A 19,635-nucleotide genomic window follows, 5' to 3' on the forward strand; every position below is an offset into this window, starting at 1 on the left:
TCCTTTTCTAGAGGGAAAAAAAGAAGGAATAGATGAATTTAAGTGTAATTATGTTTGTTTGACTGTCACTACTAGTACCAGTAACTAATATCACCTAGCCAGCCGCTAAAGCACTTTTATGGGTTACAGTACCCTAATGCTTTGGGAGGAGAGGGTGTTTCTGTGGCTCAGGAGTGGGAGAAGGAAAACCACCCTGAATGGGGGCTGTGCTCTGCTGCAGTCACTTCCTTGTGCGGGAAATTCCTGCGACTCCTTCCCGGGCCGCCTTCCCCGGGCTGCCACACACGTGGCAGGGCTGAGCTCACTGCCTGGGCCGTGACAGCCCCGCTCCCGAGCAGCCGCTCCCCGCCCCCGCCCGCCGCCACCCCCGGCCCCAGCGAGCGCTGGGGCAATGTCACCGAGCCGGCCCTGTCACCTCCCACCTGGCCACAGTCTCCAAGATGCGGTGGGACAAGGACAAAACCCGGCTGAAGTGCCAGCTCAGCACTGCCAGGCACAGCAGCCCGTGACTCCAAAACTCCTGTACGCGTGTGATGCGGGCCACCACCTGGCCATGCACGGCAATTTTCAAGTTAAAGCACAGTAGACTGCAAGGGAAGAAACTGGTCACGAGGCTGTTGCCACCTCCCCTCTCTTCCTGCTGCCCCGTGAGGCAGAGTGAGCTCATTTCCCACCTGGCCCCGCGCCTGCTCTTCAGTGGACCACAACCAGCACCAAGTCACTTGGAACAAGAATGGTGTGTACTTATCAGTCCCCAGCAGTGCCTGAAAATGTCCCTTCTGGGGCTTGTGCTGGGACCTGCAGCTGATGCTGAACAGGAACACCTTCCCCCCTGACTCATTCCACCCCTGTCTCTATCACAGCCCGGGGTTTTGCTGAGCCAGGCTCCTCCCGGGAGCCCTTGGCAGCCTCTGCTGAGCCACTCCTGCAGCAGCAGGGAGGCATCCACAATGTAGGGGCACAGAGAGGGAATCTGAGGCCATGGATGTGCCTGTTCAGAGCTGAGCACCCCAAGGAAACATCACAGGCCATCAAAACAGCCAGTTGTAGGTCTACAAAGAGGTGAAGAAGGTGCAGCTTCCAGCTTTCAGGGTAGAAGGTTTGCGAATACTGCATTCCTTGGCACAGAGGTCAAGGCCCAGGCACCAGGCATGGCCACCACACAACGGTGACTGTGTAGTCTGATGTGGATCCCCACCAGAGGATCTCTGCCTCCTCAGAGCTACATTTGCAGTGTTAAACCTGCACAGCAGTTTAGAAAGGAGACAAAAGCACAATTTTTCCCCCCAAAGCATCACTGTCAGTAAAATAACAGATCAAGGATCAATCCTTTTTTCTCCCTCCTTTATCTAAAAGCAATTGCCAAGCAAGTCTCTAATCTCCCATCTGAATGCTTGGACACCACTAATTTTAATCAAAGGAGAGGAAAGACACTTTTTATCTCTGAGTAGTGCCATGAAGTCAAGGCAAAAAATGGAAACAACACCCTGGAAGCACTCTGAGCATCATCATCCATGGTTTGATGGGAAGAACTGAGAGCACCTCCTTGGTGGAAAGAGCATCTCCAAGTGGACAGTAGATTCCTTCCAGCATCCACTACATGACATCCTGAGATACCTGTCACTGCATGAGGAACACAACCTGGAACGTATGGTCATCAAAGCTGGTAACCCCTGAGCATCTAAAACCACTGCATGTGAAGACTGTTACTTAACAAAATGCAAGGGAAATGCACAACTAAGAGGCACATTGGGCTTGCCAAGGGCCAGCCAAGTGGGGGACTAAGACAATCAGCCACTGCTGCACCTTTGCAAACATCCCAGCACTGAGACCATCAAAGCTTGCAGCTTTTAGTGTCTCCTAGCGTAAAATGTCTTTCCATTTTTCTCTTGCTTTCATCTCCCAGACACAGTTAAAAGGAAGAAACTGCTCAGTTCAAGTACCATATGAAATGAAAACTAGAGTAGGGACGGAAAATAAGTCATCATAAAAATCTGGGATAAGACTGAGTGGTAGATATCTGAGGAAAAAGTGTGGATCCCCAGGCCTGTGTTCTGCAGGAGGGAAAAGAGACATTGAAAGAGACACATTGAAGCAGGAACACAAGGACAGTTGGTATGTGCAACAAGTTAGGTCAACCTCACCACACACATCCTCCCTCCTTGCTTGCCTGGTGATAGCAAGGATTACAGGACAACAAAGTGCCATTCATTACTGCACAGACGAGGGAAAGCAAGCAAACACCCATGGTGAGAGCAGACTCCCCCTGTTCTGCCCTTCCCATCCTGTTGGTCTTAGCGAGGCCACAGGGCCTGGGAGGGTCTAAGCTCACTTTATCTTCGCATAAAAACCAAACCTTGGGCCTTGTAGCAAATCCCCAGTGGTTAGAAACCAGATGGCACAAGGTGTCCCTCCTATCTGCCCATGCTACTTGAGCACATTATTTAGCCTTTCTGTGCTTGGTTTTCTTACCAAAATGAATGGAACTACTTGCAGCAATTTCTTTTAATGTTAAAAGTCTTCTCAAACAAGAACTGTTCAACAAGCACAAAATACTGTGGCAAGCTCTGTACACATGAAACCAATACCTGAGGGACAGCCAGTCTTCAAAGTTGTGCACATGCCAAGTTTTCCATTTCAGCAAATATGGACATCATTAACCTACATATGTGAACAGAGGACACCCTGTCTTAACAAGGGAACTCACCAGTGGCCAAAGATCCACTTCACACTGAAACAGAAAGAGCAGTTGTTACAGAAGATCTACTGGGAAGAAATGCGCTTATGGCTTCAATTTCCCCTGAACTTAACTCTTTCCCCTTCCTTAGACCACCCCTGTGCATAATTAAATTATTAAAGGTAAGAAAACTCCCCTCCTTCTGCTCTTCCTTTGACACTGGTGCAGCCCAGCTCACTGGAATCACCTTTTCATTTATGCTGCATGTGTGAGACCAAAAGCACAGAAAAATCTAGCACAAAAAGCTGTGTTTTCTTTTGCAGCAAGGTGCAAGGTACTTGCCTTTAAAGACACACATAATTGAAATCTAAATAGTCCTGTCAAATGACCACTTACAAGAACTAGGAAATGCAGTTTTGAGATTGCATAATTATTGCAATATCGGACACACAAAGGATGAGGCAGACAGTAGAAGGTCAGGCAGGAAAGTTGTATTTTAATTTTCCTGACTCCATTTGTATACACTTTTTACAGAAGGCAAAAGATTGGCTACACAGGTTTCCACCTCTTCGACCTCGTAGGCGAACATCACCATCAATTGTATTTCTCCTCCCAGAGGAGAATTATGTAAACAAAGTAGATAATTCTAAATATATACATAGTTCACATGAAGCTGCATGAGAATCTCCACTACAAAATTGCAAACACTCACAAGGCAAGAAAACTTAGGGTGACACGTAATAGGATTAGAAGTGAAGATTTAGGGTTCCCTTGGATTCACATAGCTGGAATTCCATGAGCACCATACCTGGAGACTGAGTTACACCACAGAGAACATAGCTGCCTTTCTCATGATGAACTCAAGGCTTGCAAGTTTGAAGCAAAGATGGAAGGAAAACAGGCCACAGATATAAAGGAGCAGACAGATGTTTGCTTTTCTGAGTAATTCTGACATGAACTGACCTACAGATCACGTGTCTAAAGCTCCTCAGTACAAGCCAGTGGATGGTGACAGGGAAGTGCTTTCAGGCAGGTTGGATAATGCCTCAAACGAACTGTAAACTCTGCTCATCCTCCAGCTGCATGACAGGGTCTCTGTCAACAAAAGGGATTTGCTCTGACTCCTTTTTCTGGACAGGAGAGCTACCCTTACCTAGAGCAAATATGCCAGAGAAATTTCCAGAATTATAATTTCAAAATGGGAGATATAGATATTTGGGTCATACTTGACTCAATGACCTTAAGGGTATTTTCCAATCTGTAAGAGTCTCTGATTTTACTGTATCGAAATATGTTCTGAAGCCAGAGGACATTCAGAAATGACACCAGCACCAGAAGCTGTTGCCTGAGTCAAGCAAGGATTGGGTAGGTGCACAGCAACAGCTTGAATTCCATGTGTCTTGCTGGTGAGTAATCAATTGCCCAGATGATCCAATTGACTTGGATCTCACCCAAATCCCAGTTCTGTTCCTGTCAGTTGCAGGACCAGTGCTGATGAGAATCCCACTCCCCCAGCCCACAGCATATAAGACAGAGCTTCACAGTGCCCAGGGTGAGGTCCATGGGGCAGGATCCCACGTCCTCCAGCCTCCTCAGCACCCACCCTTATGCAGCTGCCTCCCCGAGCTCTGTAGTGAATCTCAGCCCATCTTATGTGTGGGAACTGTGATCCAGTTAACTGGCAAGGCCCTGCTGAAAACTAAGTGATAACCGAGTACTTCAGCAAGTTTCAATATAAGCTTTATTTAGTTCAAAAGAGAAAAACACCTGCAGATGTGGTGTTTACATTCAGTCTCCTACGTAAATATAAATATTCATGTGGCGCAAGTTTCCACAGCCAAGTCTCCTACTGGCTGACACCAAGACACCAGCCTGTGCACAGTCACTGCACAGCTATGAACACAAGTCCTGAACTCAATGGAACACACTTTTCATCTCCAATCCTCTTGTGCTGCCATGGGCTTTGCATTGTCAACATTTCTTACTCATTTCAGAAGAACTAAACACTGTCCTTTACAAGATGCAGATTTTGACTATCCAAAGTCTTCCAAATGAGTGGAATTTTAAAAACAGTTCTCCTGTCTCTCCATTTGCATCAGCAAAATCACAGGCTGTATTTAGGTTTCTGAGCATTTACTTCGTGCATTCATCACCTTTGATCTATGCAATGACACTGCCACAGAACCAAACTACGACTGGTGTGGATCCAGCCAGCATGGGTGTTATCTGGGAAGAGGCTCAGGAGCACAGGGGACCTTGCCACAAAGTCTGGCAGGATCAGTGTCATTCTCTACAAAGGTGTTTTAACGAACTTTGTCTCCTCTTCAGAAAACTCTGCTGAAATGTGTCTTTATGAAGTTGCTTTGCCTGAGTATGTTTTCCCTGGGAAGTACTCCCCAGACTGAGGCACAGCTTTTAGCTTCTCTGTCTTCCGGTGATCGGTTTTCACAAATCTCAGCAGGTTAACAATAGCAGCAGGTGTGATTCCAGGGATCCGGCTGACCGCACCAATCTGCACATGGAGACAGGAACAAGTTAACCACCACCACCAAACCTACACACTGGAGCTAGTGAGAAATGAGATCAAAACCCATGGGTGTCCCTGATTCTTTCACCCCTATGCCCCTTGAGAAGACAGAAGGGATTTCACTGCTGCTCAGCCCTGCTGTGGCTGAATTTCTCACCGTCCGGGGGCGGTTTGAGTCCAGCTTCTCCCGCACCTCTGCGGAGAGTGAGGCATCAATGGCAAAGTAATCCAGGTCCTCTGGCAGCTGGAGCGCCTCGTCACGACGCACTTCTTCCATTTCCTGCTGCTGATTGACTACACACCACTCGTAGGCAGCTGTGGAGATCAGGGGTACAAGAAAGGCAGATGTAGATAGATACTCATGTGAAACAAGTCACTTGCAAGAAGCCTTGGAAACACAATGAGAAATTCCTACAGAAATTTCCAGCCCCATAGATTATAGAGTCTAATTCACATCACTGCTTTGGAAGAAGTCATACTCTTTGATTTGTTACAGTAATTTAGATACATGGTTTGTTTTTATCTTCTCATCACAATAAAGGATGGTGTATTTGATGGGGCAGTAAGGAGGAAAAAAACCCAAAGAGTGATCTTACCCACAGAGTGAAACATCATGCATAAATGGGCTGTGGCTTATAGTAGAAAGTTCACATTCTGATCAGAGTGTTTAATTTCTCTCAGCAGTAACTTGAAACACACTAGGACAACTGCTCTCCCCTTACTGAACAAATGTACACAGATCACCACAAGAGAGCCTAATCCTTGTACTCTACCTTCTATTTTCAATCTCTCTGCCAGCTCTCTCCATTGAGCAAGCTTGCCCAGGGGCTCTGGGATAGCCTTTGCCAGCATCTCCATGTTGGCACCTTGATATTGAAGGATGTCAAAGGCACTGTGGAGAACAAGAGTAAACATTTACGGTAAAAAGGAGTCACACTTGTAAGGCAGATTTACAGCTGTTTCAAGCTTCAAGTTACCAAGTTCTTAGCTTAAGCCAGAACAACTGCAGAGCCAAGCTCAATTCCCTACTATCTACTCTCAGTACACAGAAGAGCTGCTAAACTCTCCAAAAGAGACTCCTCACATAAATTTACAGCAAGACAGAAGGGACAAGGCAAGGGCAACAAGGGAAACCTTTCCCACAAACTCTGTCAGCCAGGTCCTAGTCACTGATTTAAAACAACAAAAAATAAGAGATAAAATATGAGTAAGGGGAGAAAGGGCTTTTATGTACAAGAACAGCTACCACCTGACACCAGCCTGAAATCAACTGCTGCTTTTACCAAGCTTTTAGCAAAGCTGCAACCCAGTGCAAAACCATCCCCAGCTGGTGACTCTGTGTAAGGACAGCAAGAGCTGTGTGGGCCAGTGGAGCACTCCCTTGCCTTGAGAGCACAGGTCAGCATCAGGATAATGAACTATTGGAAACACTGATGGCATGCTTATTCTATAGGAAAACATCAGATGTGTGTCCTCTGAAGGTGGCAAAGTTGGAATCTTGGGGTACTGGCAGCTTCAGGATGGATGGACAAATGCTGTGAAACCACTAGCCAGATGTGCTAAAGCAAGCATAGGTCAAACCAGAAAGCTCCAGGTGTAATCCTTACCTGACAAGTGACCTGCGATTGCTACTTATGGGAACTTCTGGTAGTAACCGTGACCATTTGGCTATGCTGAACTGAAGTGATTTTAGTGTTGCGATCCCTTCCTCTAACGCAGCTCTCATCTTAACCGCTTGTTCATATCGCTGCTGTGACACACACCCGGCTTCTTCAAACCCTGCAGAGACAGACGGTGTATGAGACAAAGCTCTAGAGCCAGGCAGGGCTGGTCAGTGCAAGAGCTACACCAGAGAACACCTCTGCGAGTGAGCCTGGCGTCGGCGTTGTCCGGGCGCAGGGACATGCGGAACTCCACGCGGCTGGTGAACATGCGGTAGGGCTCGCTGGTGCCCAGCGAGGTGAGGTCGTCGATCAGCACCCCCAGGTAGCCCTCAGTGCGACTGACGGTGAACGGGGGCTTGCCCTGAGCCCGCAGACAGGCGTTGATCCCAGCAATCACACCCTGCACAGGCAGAGCAAACCACACACCCATCAGCCTCTTCTTAGCAAAACATCAGCACATCTGCCCCCAAAGGCTCACACGTCAAACCGTGCCCAGGGAAATACAACAGTCTGTGCTACTACTCCAGGCTGTTTCCTTCTTGTGACACTGTAAGTGTCTGAAGGGTTTTGTGGCCCCCGCTGATGTGTCTGGAGACAATTCCCATGTTTTCAGTTATACCTAGTTCACAGTCTCCATGCTGAAACACTTGACAGGACTTTCAATTACTATTGTAACTGCAACCTTAGTGACAGCAACCACAGACACTTGTACAGATACAAGTAAAAATATCTTAGGTAAGTCTGGCATCAGGGTGAGCAATGAAAGTAAGAACATCTCATGAGCACAAAACAGACCTAGCAAGACTATCACAAAGGCCAAGGTAATATCCCTTTCAGAGTGCTGAATATACAATGGTCAGCTTCACCCACCTGAGCTGCAGCTTCTTCATAGCCTGTCGTGCCATTTATCTGGCCTGCCAAGAAGAGGTGCTGAACAAGACGTGACTCGAGAGAAGCCGTCAGTTGTCGGGGGTCTAAGAAGTCATACTGCACCCCATAGCCTGTGACACACAACAAGGCAGATGTTACAGGAGGGACTGTCAAGGCAATCAGTGGAGCAGAATGGCTTTTCAATTCCATTTATGATTTCTGAACAAGCAAAGGACAAACCACTGCATCCAGGAATCAGTTTTGCTTCATATTTCCTTTGTTTTGCTACGCTCTAAACAAAACTCACTTTTCTTAACTAATAAATAAATACGACCAATAGATTCAAAACTATTCAGCCCCCTCACCTGGCTGTAACATCTTGGCTTTTTCCAAGCCTGGGACGGATTTGATCACCTGCTCCTGGAGCTCAGGTGGCAGTGTCATGGACATGCCTTGGGGGTAAATGACGTTGGACTCCAAGCCTTCAGGCTCCAGCCACACCTGATGTTCCCGGTCTGGGAAGCGCAGAACCTTTGATTCAAGAGAGGGGCAGTACCTGCAACAGTAAACAGCCATGAGCAGCACCTGACATGGAGAAAAAGTTACTTTCCAGAAGTGAAGCACTGCTCCAAAGACCCACTGCTCCAAACAGACTGTCAGCTTGTCCCCTTGACAGCCTTGCATGACACCACACTCACCGTGGGCCCCTGGTTGTCTCCCTGACATGGTTGTTCAGGTGGAGGTTATCGTGGATAATTTGCTGGGCCTTCAGGTTCGTGTGAGTCAGGTAACAGGACAGCTGATCTTCTGGCTGGAAGAGGCCAACGCTCAGCCTAAGTTAATCTGGTCACAACACTGTATCCTTCCTAAACAACTTGGAGATCTCCAAGACCTTTCCCATGATGGCTGGCTCTCACTTCTGGGAGTGGTCATATCCACTTGTACAGACTGAACATGAGCAATCTCAGAGCTTGAGCAACACACTCAAAACCAGACCAAGAACAGGATGGAACTTGGGAGTTGGAATTCAAGTTCTATCCTATATGCCGTATTCCTAATTACAGGATGGATATTCCCATTAAATCAACAGGTTACATCACAGCATTCAAACTGATCACAGGAAAAAAAAGCTCTGAAGTTAGAAGAATAAGTGCTGACCCTACAGCTAACAACCAGTTGATAGGTTTGGTGAAGAAAAGAAAAAATTCTCTCAGAGAGGAAAAAATCAAACCTCAAAACTCTGCAACTAACACGAAAAATTCAACATTTGGAAAAAAACTCACTGATTTTTATGAAAAAGATTCAGTAGATTCACATTCAAAATAGTGATAATGTAGCACCATAACCCTTTAAAACTGCCAGTGAGTTATTTATTAGTTAGCCAAGAGTCTTGTGATTTTATGTGGTTTTGATTTAGATCTGTGTTGGATGAGTGTCAGTACAAAACCTTGAGAAATCATCCCACTGCACCTGCAGAAAGGAACTCCACAGACCCAAACCCCTCAGGGAACTTAATCAACAGTTGATGATCAAAATGCAATAAAGAATTGTTTAATGGCTCTCACATAACTCGAGATAAATTAGATGCCATAAAACAAGAAAGCTGTCTTGAGAAAGTTGAGGAGTCAAAAGCCTATACACCCCAGAAAACTTGATTAATACACTGCAGGTGCAGTAAGGGAGCTACTTCATAGGCCTGTGCACCCAGAAAACTTAATCAATAGTAACTGTCTAACCAGGACAGCAAATCTAATAAAGCACTGTTTAGCTGGATAAAACCTGGGTTATCCATTAGAAAAGAGAAATGAAATGTTCTGGTAGTAATAAAAGAAGCAGAACACCTATACCATGATGCAATAAACTGGCAGACTTCTGGGAGCATCTATAAAAAACCCTGGATGTTATAGCATATATAAATATCTGAAAATTGTTGTTTCTTCAAACATGTTTATGGTGAATAAATTCCCACTATGTTCTCAATTTTGACTCAAAATTGGAGGATTTGACTCAAAATTAGGAATGTTTGCTGAACAGCTTTTTGCTGTTAGATTTAAAACTCTCTGTTAAAAAACCTCTCCTACACATACCAAGGCCTTCAAGTGATAGTACTTTTGCCCCATCCTGATTATAAAAGGTTATTTCAATTCCTATGTCCTCTGGGGCAAATTAAACTCCTGATACTTAACTCTGTGCTGTTTAATTACATTATGTAAAAACAGACAATTTCCAAAGATTTTCTTCAGAAACTTCCTCTGCTTTTAAGCTGCTGTTAACCTGCCACCTCTCAGCTCTGTGGATAAATCCATCCTTTCTCCTTCCTAGTCAATACTAGAAATGATCTCTAATTTCAACATTTTAACCTTATTCCAGAGCTAAGATAAGAAGCCAGACATTGTAAGTCTCCACAATAAAGGTGTAATAGTGGAAGATTTTGTAAAACCAGCCATGTAACCAGCACATGAAGAATAATACTAGTACCAGTATCACATTTCACACAGCTCTGACTCCAGAAGTAAAGAAAGTTCAGTTCTCAAGTTGAGAAGTAAAAAGGTATTTGCTTTCAAAAGAACACAAGTAACTTCTCCTGCACATTAAGAGTCCTTAAAAACATGACACCTCCAGTACAAACACATCCCCGCTGCCTTTCCCAGCCACCAACTCCCTGGCTGATCACGAGCACGACGTTCCCAGAACCACTCCCCACCCATCTCTATGGATTTGATGGGTGCATTTGATGGGTGTTATCCCACCTTGATCCACACGGCCTCGCTGAGGAAGCTGAAGGGCACTGGAGGGTTGTCAGCCACACGTTCCTCCAGACCACTGAAGTCAATCGTATCCTTGGCAAGTCGGGGCGGTGTCCCAGTCTTCAGCCTGCCCACAGCAAACCCCAGTTTCTCCAGCGTGTGAGCCAGCCCGATGGCTGGCTGGTCCCCCAGCCGCCCCGCCGGGTGCGTCTCCAGCCCAATGTAGATCATGCCCCTCAGAAACGTGCCGGTGGTGAGGACAACGCTCCCAGCATGTACTGTGCTCCCATCCCCTGAAACAGCAAGTGTTCAGAGATTTACACATTTTTGTGTCAACAAAGCCCCTGAACTCTGGTGCTTCTGTCTAAAACTAACAGTGTTCACTGGGGGTTTATCTGACTTCTATTATAAAATAATACCAGCATTTCCATAATAAAAGCATCAATTGTAATAACTACAGTAAGCAGCATAGTTATTTCCGTATATTTATCACTCCTAAGCAAGTTACTCCAAACAAAGAAAACTACCCCTGGGAAAATACATATGCAGGTCTTTACTTTGGAAAGCTTGTTTATTAGAATTGCAAGGGGTAATGAAGTACAAGCCTGTTATTAATAGGACCCCACAGTCCTGTAACACTGAGGGCAGCATACACTGTTTACCAAAAAAAAATCTCAAAACACAACATGGAATTCAGTATCACTAGCCTGAAGAAAATTAACTTAGTTAACGTCTCAGTATATTGCCAATCCAGGTATTTTTGGTATTGTATTACTTTGTATTACACGTATTAACCTGGTTTAGTTCACCCTTTGCCTAAACCGGGTCTATTGGCTAATTCATCTTTCTCACTAATTGTATAGAAATAGGACAATCAATTATATAATTAGAATTGTATAGTTCCTCTTTCTCATCGGTGAGCCAGAAATGCTTCCCCCAAAGGCTGCTCTTAGTGTGGAGTAAGTGAAGGCACTTAGTGAGTTACCAGCACGTACCGAGAACAACTCCTGTCACCCGGCATTTCCCAGGACGGGCTGGCTCTGGCTCTGCCAAGAGAAGATCCTCCACAGATGCCTCACGAACTGTCAACAGTGGTGTGTTAAGGATTTCTTTCTGTCATGAAAGGAGTTACTGCAAAAATCTAGTAAGTTAAGAGACACATTGGCAATCCCAAATCCCGATTTCTGAAACATCTATTACCCACTTCCATTCTTACTAGGTCATTTGGCAGACACTCAGTTATGGAACTATCCTGATCTATCAGGTAGAAGTTTTCATTCACATAAAGTTTTAGCTCAAATAAACTATTTGGTCACGAAGCCTAACCTGTATCTAAAACACCAGAGAATTTTTAAACTATGCTGAGCTCCAACAACTTACACTGCCATCAAAGTACTAAACACAAAGGTATCTAGGTTTGATGGGTAAATACGGGAAAGCAGAACACAGCCCGTTCCTCGGCAGTCCCGGGGGGTTTCCCCTTCCGGCCCGGCCTCACCTGCATGTTCTCCCTGTACAGGCCGCGGTCCATCTGCGCGCGGGGCCCCCACACGGCCGGGCCCTTGCGGCGGTTCAGCACCTTGTAGTGGAGGCCGGAGCGATCGCACACGCGGCCGCACAGCCCGTCCAGGGCGTCCACCTCCCGCATGAGGTGCCCCTTCCCGATGCCGCCGAAGGACGGGTTGCAGGACATTTCCCCTGGGCAATGACAGGGGACACTCTCAGCACGGCCCGAAGGCTCCCGCGCCCTCCCCGGCTCCGCGCCGCTCCCCGCGCCGTGCGGACCCGCGGCAGCTCCCCCCGCCCGCCCGCTCCGGGCCCCGCGGCGGTACCGATGGTGCCGATCCTGTGCGTGAGCAGCAGCGTGCGGGCCCCGCCGCGAGCGGCCGCCGCCGCCGCCTCCGTGCCCGCGTGGCCGCCGCCGATCACCAGCACCTCGTACCGCGGCCCCGCCGCCGCCCCGGCCTGGCTGCCCGCCCGGCGGGGCCCGGGGCGAGGCGCCGGGGGCGGCGGCAGGCGGCGGCAGCCGCTGCGAAGGAACATGGTGGCCGGGCCGGCCCTCCCGGAGCGGCTCCTCGGCCCCGGGGCGGGAGGCGGAGCCGGCGGGAGCGGCGGGCCGGGCTCCTCCCCGCGGCTGGAAAGGGAGGGCGGGGCCGGCGCTCACGTGTCCTCTCCCGGCGGGAAGGGAGGAGCCGCTCGCGGGCGGGAAAACGCGCCCCGCGGATTGGAGGGGCCGCAGCTCAGCTGTTGCTGCCAGGCCTTTTCCGCGCCCGGGCTGAGGTTGGCGGTGCCGGGCAGCGCCTCGCCCCCGCCCCGCTCGCCGTGTTTCGTTTCCCAGGGGAGGCGAGCTTCCTGGAAGAGGAACTCGTCTAAAGGCAGAGGCGGGAACTCCGCTGCTCGCGGGGCCGTCGCCTTGCGGGTGCGGAAAGGGAACGGCGGCCATGGAGACCGCGGGCGGCAGAGGGGCGCGGGCCAGGCGGGGCACGGGCCGCGCAGCTCCGCGGGGCCGGGGCGCCAAGAAGGGCGCAGCCCGAAGCCCCTCGCGGGGCCGCGTGGCGGGGAAAAGCCCGAGCGGTGCCGGGACCCCCCGGGTGCCGCGGACGGACGGAGCCCCCGCCCGGGGCAGCCGCCCGGCGCGCCGAGCCCCCGCGGCCCGGGAGCCGCCGGCAGACCGCGCCGAGGCGCTCCCCGCCCCGCGGAGCAGGGCGCCGGCCGCCAGAGCCCCCGCGGCCCCGCGGAGCGTCCCGGCCGTGCCCGACGGGGCCGGCCCCGTCCCTGCCCCCGCCCGTCGCCCCCCGCCGGCGGCGGACGCCCTGCGGCTCCGGGAGGTGCTGTCCCGGCTCAGCCTGGGCCGCGAAGACGTTTCCGAGGCGTCGTCGCTGGTGAACAAGGTGGTCTCGCACCTGGTCCAGGCCATCCGCGGCAAGGACAGCTTCTTCAGCTCCATCGAGCGGTACAGCGCCGGCAGCTACTACGAGCGCGTCAAGGTAGGTGCCGGGGCTCGCACGGGCCGGCCCTTCCCGAAGAGTTATAATTAAAAATGGCTCAGTAAAGTAACCACAATGCATTATAAGATTATCAATAACCTGCTGAATGGTGCTACTTGCATTCAGTGAGAACAGCGTTCAAGCTGCAGCGAGCCCCGCCCTTGCACAGCACGCAGTCTAACAGCACCCGGTCTAACAGCACGATCAGTCAAGTATTGCACTGCACAAGGAGCCCTGGGCCAGGTTTGAGTTCACAGTTTTTTCAAAAAGCAGAAGTTACGGATACAAATTGCAAGAAAGAAAATTTAGATTAGATATTAAAAAGGATTTTTTACTGTGAGGGTGGTGAGACATTGGTACAGGGTACCTGAGGAGACTGGATGCTCCAAATCTGGCAAGTGTTCAAGGCCACGCTGGATAAGGCCTTGAGCAACCTGGTCTAGTGCAAGGTATCCCTGCCTAGGGCAGGGTGTGTCAGGACTAGCGCGATCTCTAAGATCCATTCCAACCCCTTCACCTTCTCTGATTAACCAGTACCTTTTTTCCTGGTTCCAGCAGACTGAAAGAAAGTCAAACATGGGGACGCTTATTTTTTTTCTGTCTAAAATCAGCTTCAGACTTTGCAATGAAGCTTTTTTCCTCACAGTTGATTCTGATGCGCAGAAGGATGAGTACAACAGTTATGCATTAATTATTCAGAACAGCTCAAGAATCTTAAAACTGTCTTAAAAAATTAATAAGCTGGAGAGCTGGGAAGTGAGCTGTAAATTGCTATTTTCCACCCCAATGCACAGTAATCTTGCAATAAGCTCGTATTTCACATCAGACATGATTAGTACACCAAGGTAGATAAAACCATAACTGGTATAAAAATTTCAGGAGAATAAAACCTAAGTTGCACATTGACTGTTGTATTCTCAAATTTGCAGATATCTGAACCAAATGAGTTTGACATCATGCTTGTAATGCCTGTTCCAAGGATTCAGCTGGATGAGTCTGATGATACTGGAGCCTATTATTATGTATCATTCAAAAGAAGTCCAAAAGAAAGGGGTTGGCTGAAGTTTTTAGAGGAAGATGGAAAATTATCAGCCTTTAAAATGCTTGACGCACTAAGAGAAATTATTAAACAAGAAGTAAAAAACATTAAAGGTTAGTAAATTCAGTTACATTGTGCATAGTTGCCCCTGTGTTAAGATGATACATTTTCCTGCCAGTCCTCTTTGTGCCAATGGAGCTGTAACTCCTCCAGTTCCCAGTATATCAAGCTGGCTCTTGTGCTAAGACTCACAAATACATCACAGGTAACTTGTTACAATATTAACTCCACTATGCATGTTTTCTGTATGAAAATAATAAACATTAAGGGTTCTGTTGCATGCTTGGTATTTCCTACATGACCTATACATCTTGCATCTCTCTGGAGTATACAAAGAGCCATTTGCCGAAGTGGTAGCAAAACAAAGAGCCTTCTTTAATACAGTACCTAATATGTTTTAGTGATCAGTACAGAAACTGTATCCCAGTTATTTTTACAATTATATATAACATATAAAGAACCCCAGTTAGGGGTTTTTTTTCCCCAAAACCTTCAGAAAGATTGTAGCCAGATCTCTTCACTGTGTGTTTTCAACAGGGAAACAGTTCAATGAAAAATACATTTTAAATTTATTTTTTATAAAAATATATTTTTAATTCTTAGACAGTAAATCAAGCAAACACAGTAGTGTTCCACAGTTCATAGAACTCCTGAACAGGCCTTCTCAATGTTTCAGCATCCTGTAGGATAAAGAACCAGTGACTGGTTCTTCAGTGACCTGTAGCCAGGTATTTCTTCTGATTCCTTTTGAGCTCTTTAGTAAAAAACTGTAACATTCTTAAAAAAAAAGGTTTCATCTAACTAATTTAACATGAAATTTAACATCACTTTCTTTGTTACTAGATGTGGAAGTCACTGTGGCAAGGAAAAAGGCTGGAAGCCCTGCAATAACTCTTCAGATCAAAAATCCTCCGTCAGAAATATCCATGGACATCATCTTGACACTGGAGGCTCAGCACAGCTGGCCCCTCAGCACGCAAAGTGGCCTCAAAATTGAACAGTGGCTGGGGAAAAAAGTCAGGAGGGATTTGAGACTTGAATCTCTTTATTTAGTAGCCAAGCAAAATAAAAGAGAGAAAGTTCTAAGAGGTACCTCAAATATGGACAATAAATAATAAGTTATGAAATATCTTTATGCTTTAGAAAGGGTATCCAGATCATGTTCAGTATTCTGCCTTCAAGACACCTCATCCTGGCTACATCCAGCTCAGACAAATGAAATCCCTCTTTAAAGCCTCAGATTTGTGATACTGCTTGCCCTGTACTGAAATGTAAATACAAACCCACTCTGCCAGGCTGTACACTAACCATTACTAAGAGCACTATATTAAATCCACTCCAGCCAGACCCATGGATTTCACAGAATGTGAATGTGTGAAATATGAGCCTCCCCTTGTGCTAGTACAGTACTTAACAGCTGCTTGCACTCTCTTGTAAGGAAATTAGAAGAAAGTTACTCAAAAATGCAGGGAACATCCCTGTACTGCATCCACAAATCAGATACTTCTGCAGAAGGAAACTGTTTTCAGTCAAGATACATTACTTCTCACTAAACTCTGGTATGGCTACAACATTTATTCCTCCAGACCACTGTCACATTGAGGCTCCATGAGTTTGCAGAAACATTCGAACTTGTCAATGCATTATGGCATCTGATGATTTCAGCATTCTGGTACCTTTTTAATTGGCATGCCCATGTTATCAAAGCCCAGTACAGCAGTACTGATTTATTTGGCAATTTCTTCCTGTAAATTAAATGCAAAGAGTAACTGAGCAAAACAGTGAAACAGTGTAATTCATGAAAAGAAGACAAAAGTGATTGTTGGTGTTAAAACCAGGGCATTGAGCTATATTAGAAATTATTTGCAGAAGCATGAGCAGAAGAACAAAAAGAAGTGCTTTAGAACAGTCAGCTTACCTGAGACAAACTCACACCTCTATTACTTGCACAAAAAAACCCCAAAAAACCAGAAAACACAGAGTACAGAAATGAAAAGGTTGTAGATTTCTATGAATAATGCAGTTCTCTAATGTTCAGCAAATCCGGGGATGTTCAGAATTAAGCCTAATTTTAAAATAAATCCAAACATCCTTAAAAATTTAAAGCATTCAAACAATTATGTCCTATATTAATTATATTCTAATTGCGTTTGTGAAGCAGCTGGGGAGTTAAAGAAGAACTAACTGCATTCACTGAATTATGATTTTTTTTTTTAGTGGGTGCAAAAGAATTGCTGGTATCTTAAGTCAATTACAATTTTTTTTTTTCTAGCTACAAAAGCTGGTGCTTAGTGCTGTGTAACCATTTAACAGTCTTGTGCTTGACTTCAGGGAACACCTGGCGACTCTCCTTCTCGCATATCGAAAAGCGCATGATAAACAACCACGGCAACTCAAAGACATGTTGTGAATCCGATGGACCAAAGTGCTGTAGGTTGGTATTCACAGGAATATTTCACTTTAAGGCTGTGTGAGCTGGGCTAGCACTAACACTGTTTCACTTTAGCACTTAAGAATTTGATCTAACAGTAGTTATTCGTAATAGGAAGCAAGAGTAAGTCTTTTAGCCATAATTGTTCTACAGCAATACAACACTGCATATGTGTGCTTGCTGAATGTCTGACATGCATTTACCTAATGAAAGGTGGAAACAAATCACATTGCTGGTTTACACTCCAGACTTGCCTTAGAATGCAAAAAGATGTGACTTGATAAATTCTCTTTCCCAAATTCAGTCCCGTTTAGAAAAAACATCTTTAAAAAGTGACGACTCCACTTTCTGAGCAAAATTACACTTCATATCAAGGCAATTTCTAAAATGATGGTGAGAAAAGTGCTGAATGAGATCAAGATGAATAAATGATTTTTCACTTCTGTGAGAACTGTTTTCCAGATTTCTTCAACAAGGAAGAACAAAACCCACGAGGTACAAAACCTTAACAAGTAAACTAAGAAGCTGGTTTGACAATAACATCTTGTACTTGAATCCAGAAAGCCACAAGAGAATTAATGCATAATTGTATTTAAATATCTGAACTACATATTTAGAACTATGGAGAAGGTACCTAATATATTATTTTCTTCTTTTTTTTAACAGGAAAGGTTGTCTTAAGCTGCTGAAGTATCTTCTAGAGCAACTTAAAATGAAATATCCAAAAGAACTGGAAAAATTCTGTTCATATCATGTCAAAACTGCTTTTCTCCACTCCTGCGTCACGTGGCCAAATGACTCAGACTGGCACTTGGGACACCTTGATGATTGTTTTCAGCAATGTCTGGGATTTTTTGTGGATTCTCTGCAAAAGTCTCAGCTGACTCACTTTTTTATTCCCCAATACAACTTGTTCAGCCTAGAAGACAAGGCAAAACATCATTTCCTTTCAAGAAAAATAAGCCATGAATTGAACAATGGATTCCCAGTATTTCACGAGAATTATTAAGAACACTGTTCACAACAGATATCAGAACATATTGACTTGCCTATTTAAAACAAATTTCTGCACCATAAACTATTCTTCAGTAGTCTGGTACTACAAACACCAAAAAAACCCAAACCAAAGTAAAATCAAGAACACAAAAAGAAAAATGCATACTTCAGTCACACTGCTTAGCCATAACCCTTACAATAAATGTTTTAAGTAATATTTACCTTGCCTATCCAAATATAGATGTCACCTGCAAAATATCTTCAAGGTATACCAAGAACATACAGAAGAATTTGCAATAGTTCGTTCATTTCCCACACGTAATTTCTGTTTTCGAATACAAAGGCATCAATGACTGCATAAAGGGAAAAATGACAATTTTATTTAAAATTAAGATCCACTGCAGAATAGCCAAAACACTGCTTTCAAAAGAAAGAAAGAAAAAAAATCTCTAGAGTTACTTCGACATTAATCAGAACAACTTCTCCAGACCACCTGCGTGGATGAAGATCTTTTGCAGAGGACAATCACCAGCAACAGCAGAGAATGGATCTTTTATCTGAGTGATACGAAGTTCCTGAAGAAACTTATCCTTTCTGAGTCTTCAGAATGACTTTAGAAATCAGTCTTCTCATGGGCTTTGGATGGGAAACAATCATTACCTAGTATGCTGCAACAGCGTAGATGGTTTTATGCCAATGAGCATTTATTTATATGATGAATCGTGTAGAAAGAAATTTATCTTTCAGCCTGTATCAAAGAGGAAGACTCTTGATATAAAAGGTTTTCAAAACCAAAATGTAGCATGAACTGGACACTCATGAAATTGAAATTCATATTAATTTTTCTCATATTGAAGAAATGTATGTTAGGAAAAAAAGTAATTACAATGTTTCATATTACTAAAATTGTGCAGGGGAGAAGTACACAGCATTTGAGAACTGCTGTGCTGCAAATAAATACATCTTTTGCTTCTACTTACAGAAGCCATGGGAAGTCCCTATTTTTAGCCTACTTTTTGAAGGCAGAATAACCTACTGGTTGAATAATGCCCAGATTTACCTCAATTATGAGCAAATTAAGAGGGAAGAATATTTAGAGAGTAATTTTACTAAAATATTCTCATTTTAATAAAATTTATTTATTAGTGTTTATTTAATCATATGACACATAAATAAACACAAGTTCAGGCCAAGCATTAAATGAAGGAGTAACTCCTTCCCATACAAATTTCAGAGTAGAAAACAATGCCCCATTATCACTGGGAGTCTGTGTGACAGAACCTGACATCCAGATGTAAAGTGTGAATCAACTTTATCTGGAAGAAATAAAAGCTGATCTTCAATTGTATTCTTTTCTCTGTGACTTTGTTAACATTGCTTTAGTAAATTCTGTTTTTATGCCTTAAGCTAGAATATTACATCCACAAAAACCAGAGTAGAAGCTGGTTTTCTTCCCCAATTAACCACAAACAAGTACTTCTTGTCATGCTCTCCTCCATTACAAGAAAATTCAGACCTCTCTCAACAAATATTGAGACACAGGTCTTAACAAAAATGACCTCCAATGTTAAGTTTTAAAGTAAGAATAAAGAAAACTTACGTCAGCAAACATAAATAACAGCAAACAGAGCAGTTTC

General features: G+C 45.3%; 2 protein-coding genes across 2 annotated transcripts; one reads left to right on the forward strand and one right to left on the reverse strand.

The window, feature by feature from the left end:
- Positions 1–4,400: 4,400 nt before the first annotated feature.
- On the reverse strand, positions 4,401–12,370 carry MTO1 (mitochondrial tRNA translation optimization 1). Its single transcript, XM_083856633.1, has 12 exons — positions 12,318–12,370; positions 11,984–12,183; positions 11,481–11,598; positions 10,489–10,778; positions 8,437–8,549; positions 8,104–8,294; positions 7,739–7,869; positions 7,064–7,268; positions 6,812–6,983; positions 5,978–6,096; positions 5,362–5,519; positions 4,401–5,189 (listed from the first exon to the last, which is right to left on the reverse strand). Exons 2-12 carry the CDS (start codon positions 12,176–12,178, stop codon positions 5,028–5,030), a joined length of 1,854 nt encoding a protein of 617 aa, XP_083712759.1. The 5' UTR covers positions 12,179–12,183; positions 12,318–12,370; the 3' UTR covers positions 4,401–5,027.
- A 556-nt stretch (positions 12,371–12,926) lies between these two features.
- On the forward strand, positions 12,927–19,339 carry CGAS (cyclic GMP-AMP synthase; the record flags this gene model as incomplete). The annotated part of the gene is made up of 5 exons (XM_083856900.1): positions 12,927–13,472; positions 14,402–14,624; positions 15,415–15,660; positions 16,903–17,005; positions 17,669–19,339. 5 exons carry the CDS (start codon positions 12,927–12,929, stop codon positions 18,009–18,011), a joined length of 1,461 nt encoding a protein of 486 aa, XP_083713026.1. The 3' UTR covers positions 18,012–19,339.
- Between the last annotated feature and the right edge of the window lie 296 nt (positions 19,340–19,635).

Source organism: Zosterops lateralis, assembly GCF_965231275.1.
Source record: "Zosterops lateralis genome assembly, chromosome: 3".
Taxonomy (NCBI): Eukaryota; Metazoa; Chordata; class Aves; order Passeriformes; family Zosteropidae; genus Zosterops; species Zosterops lateralis.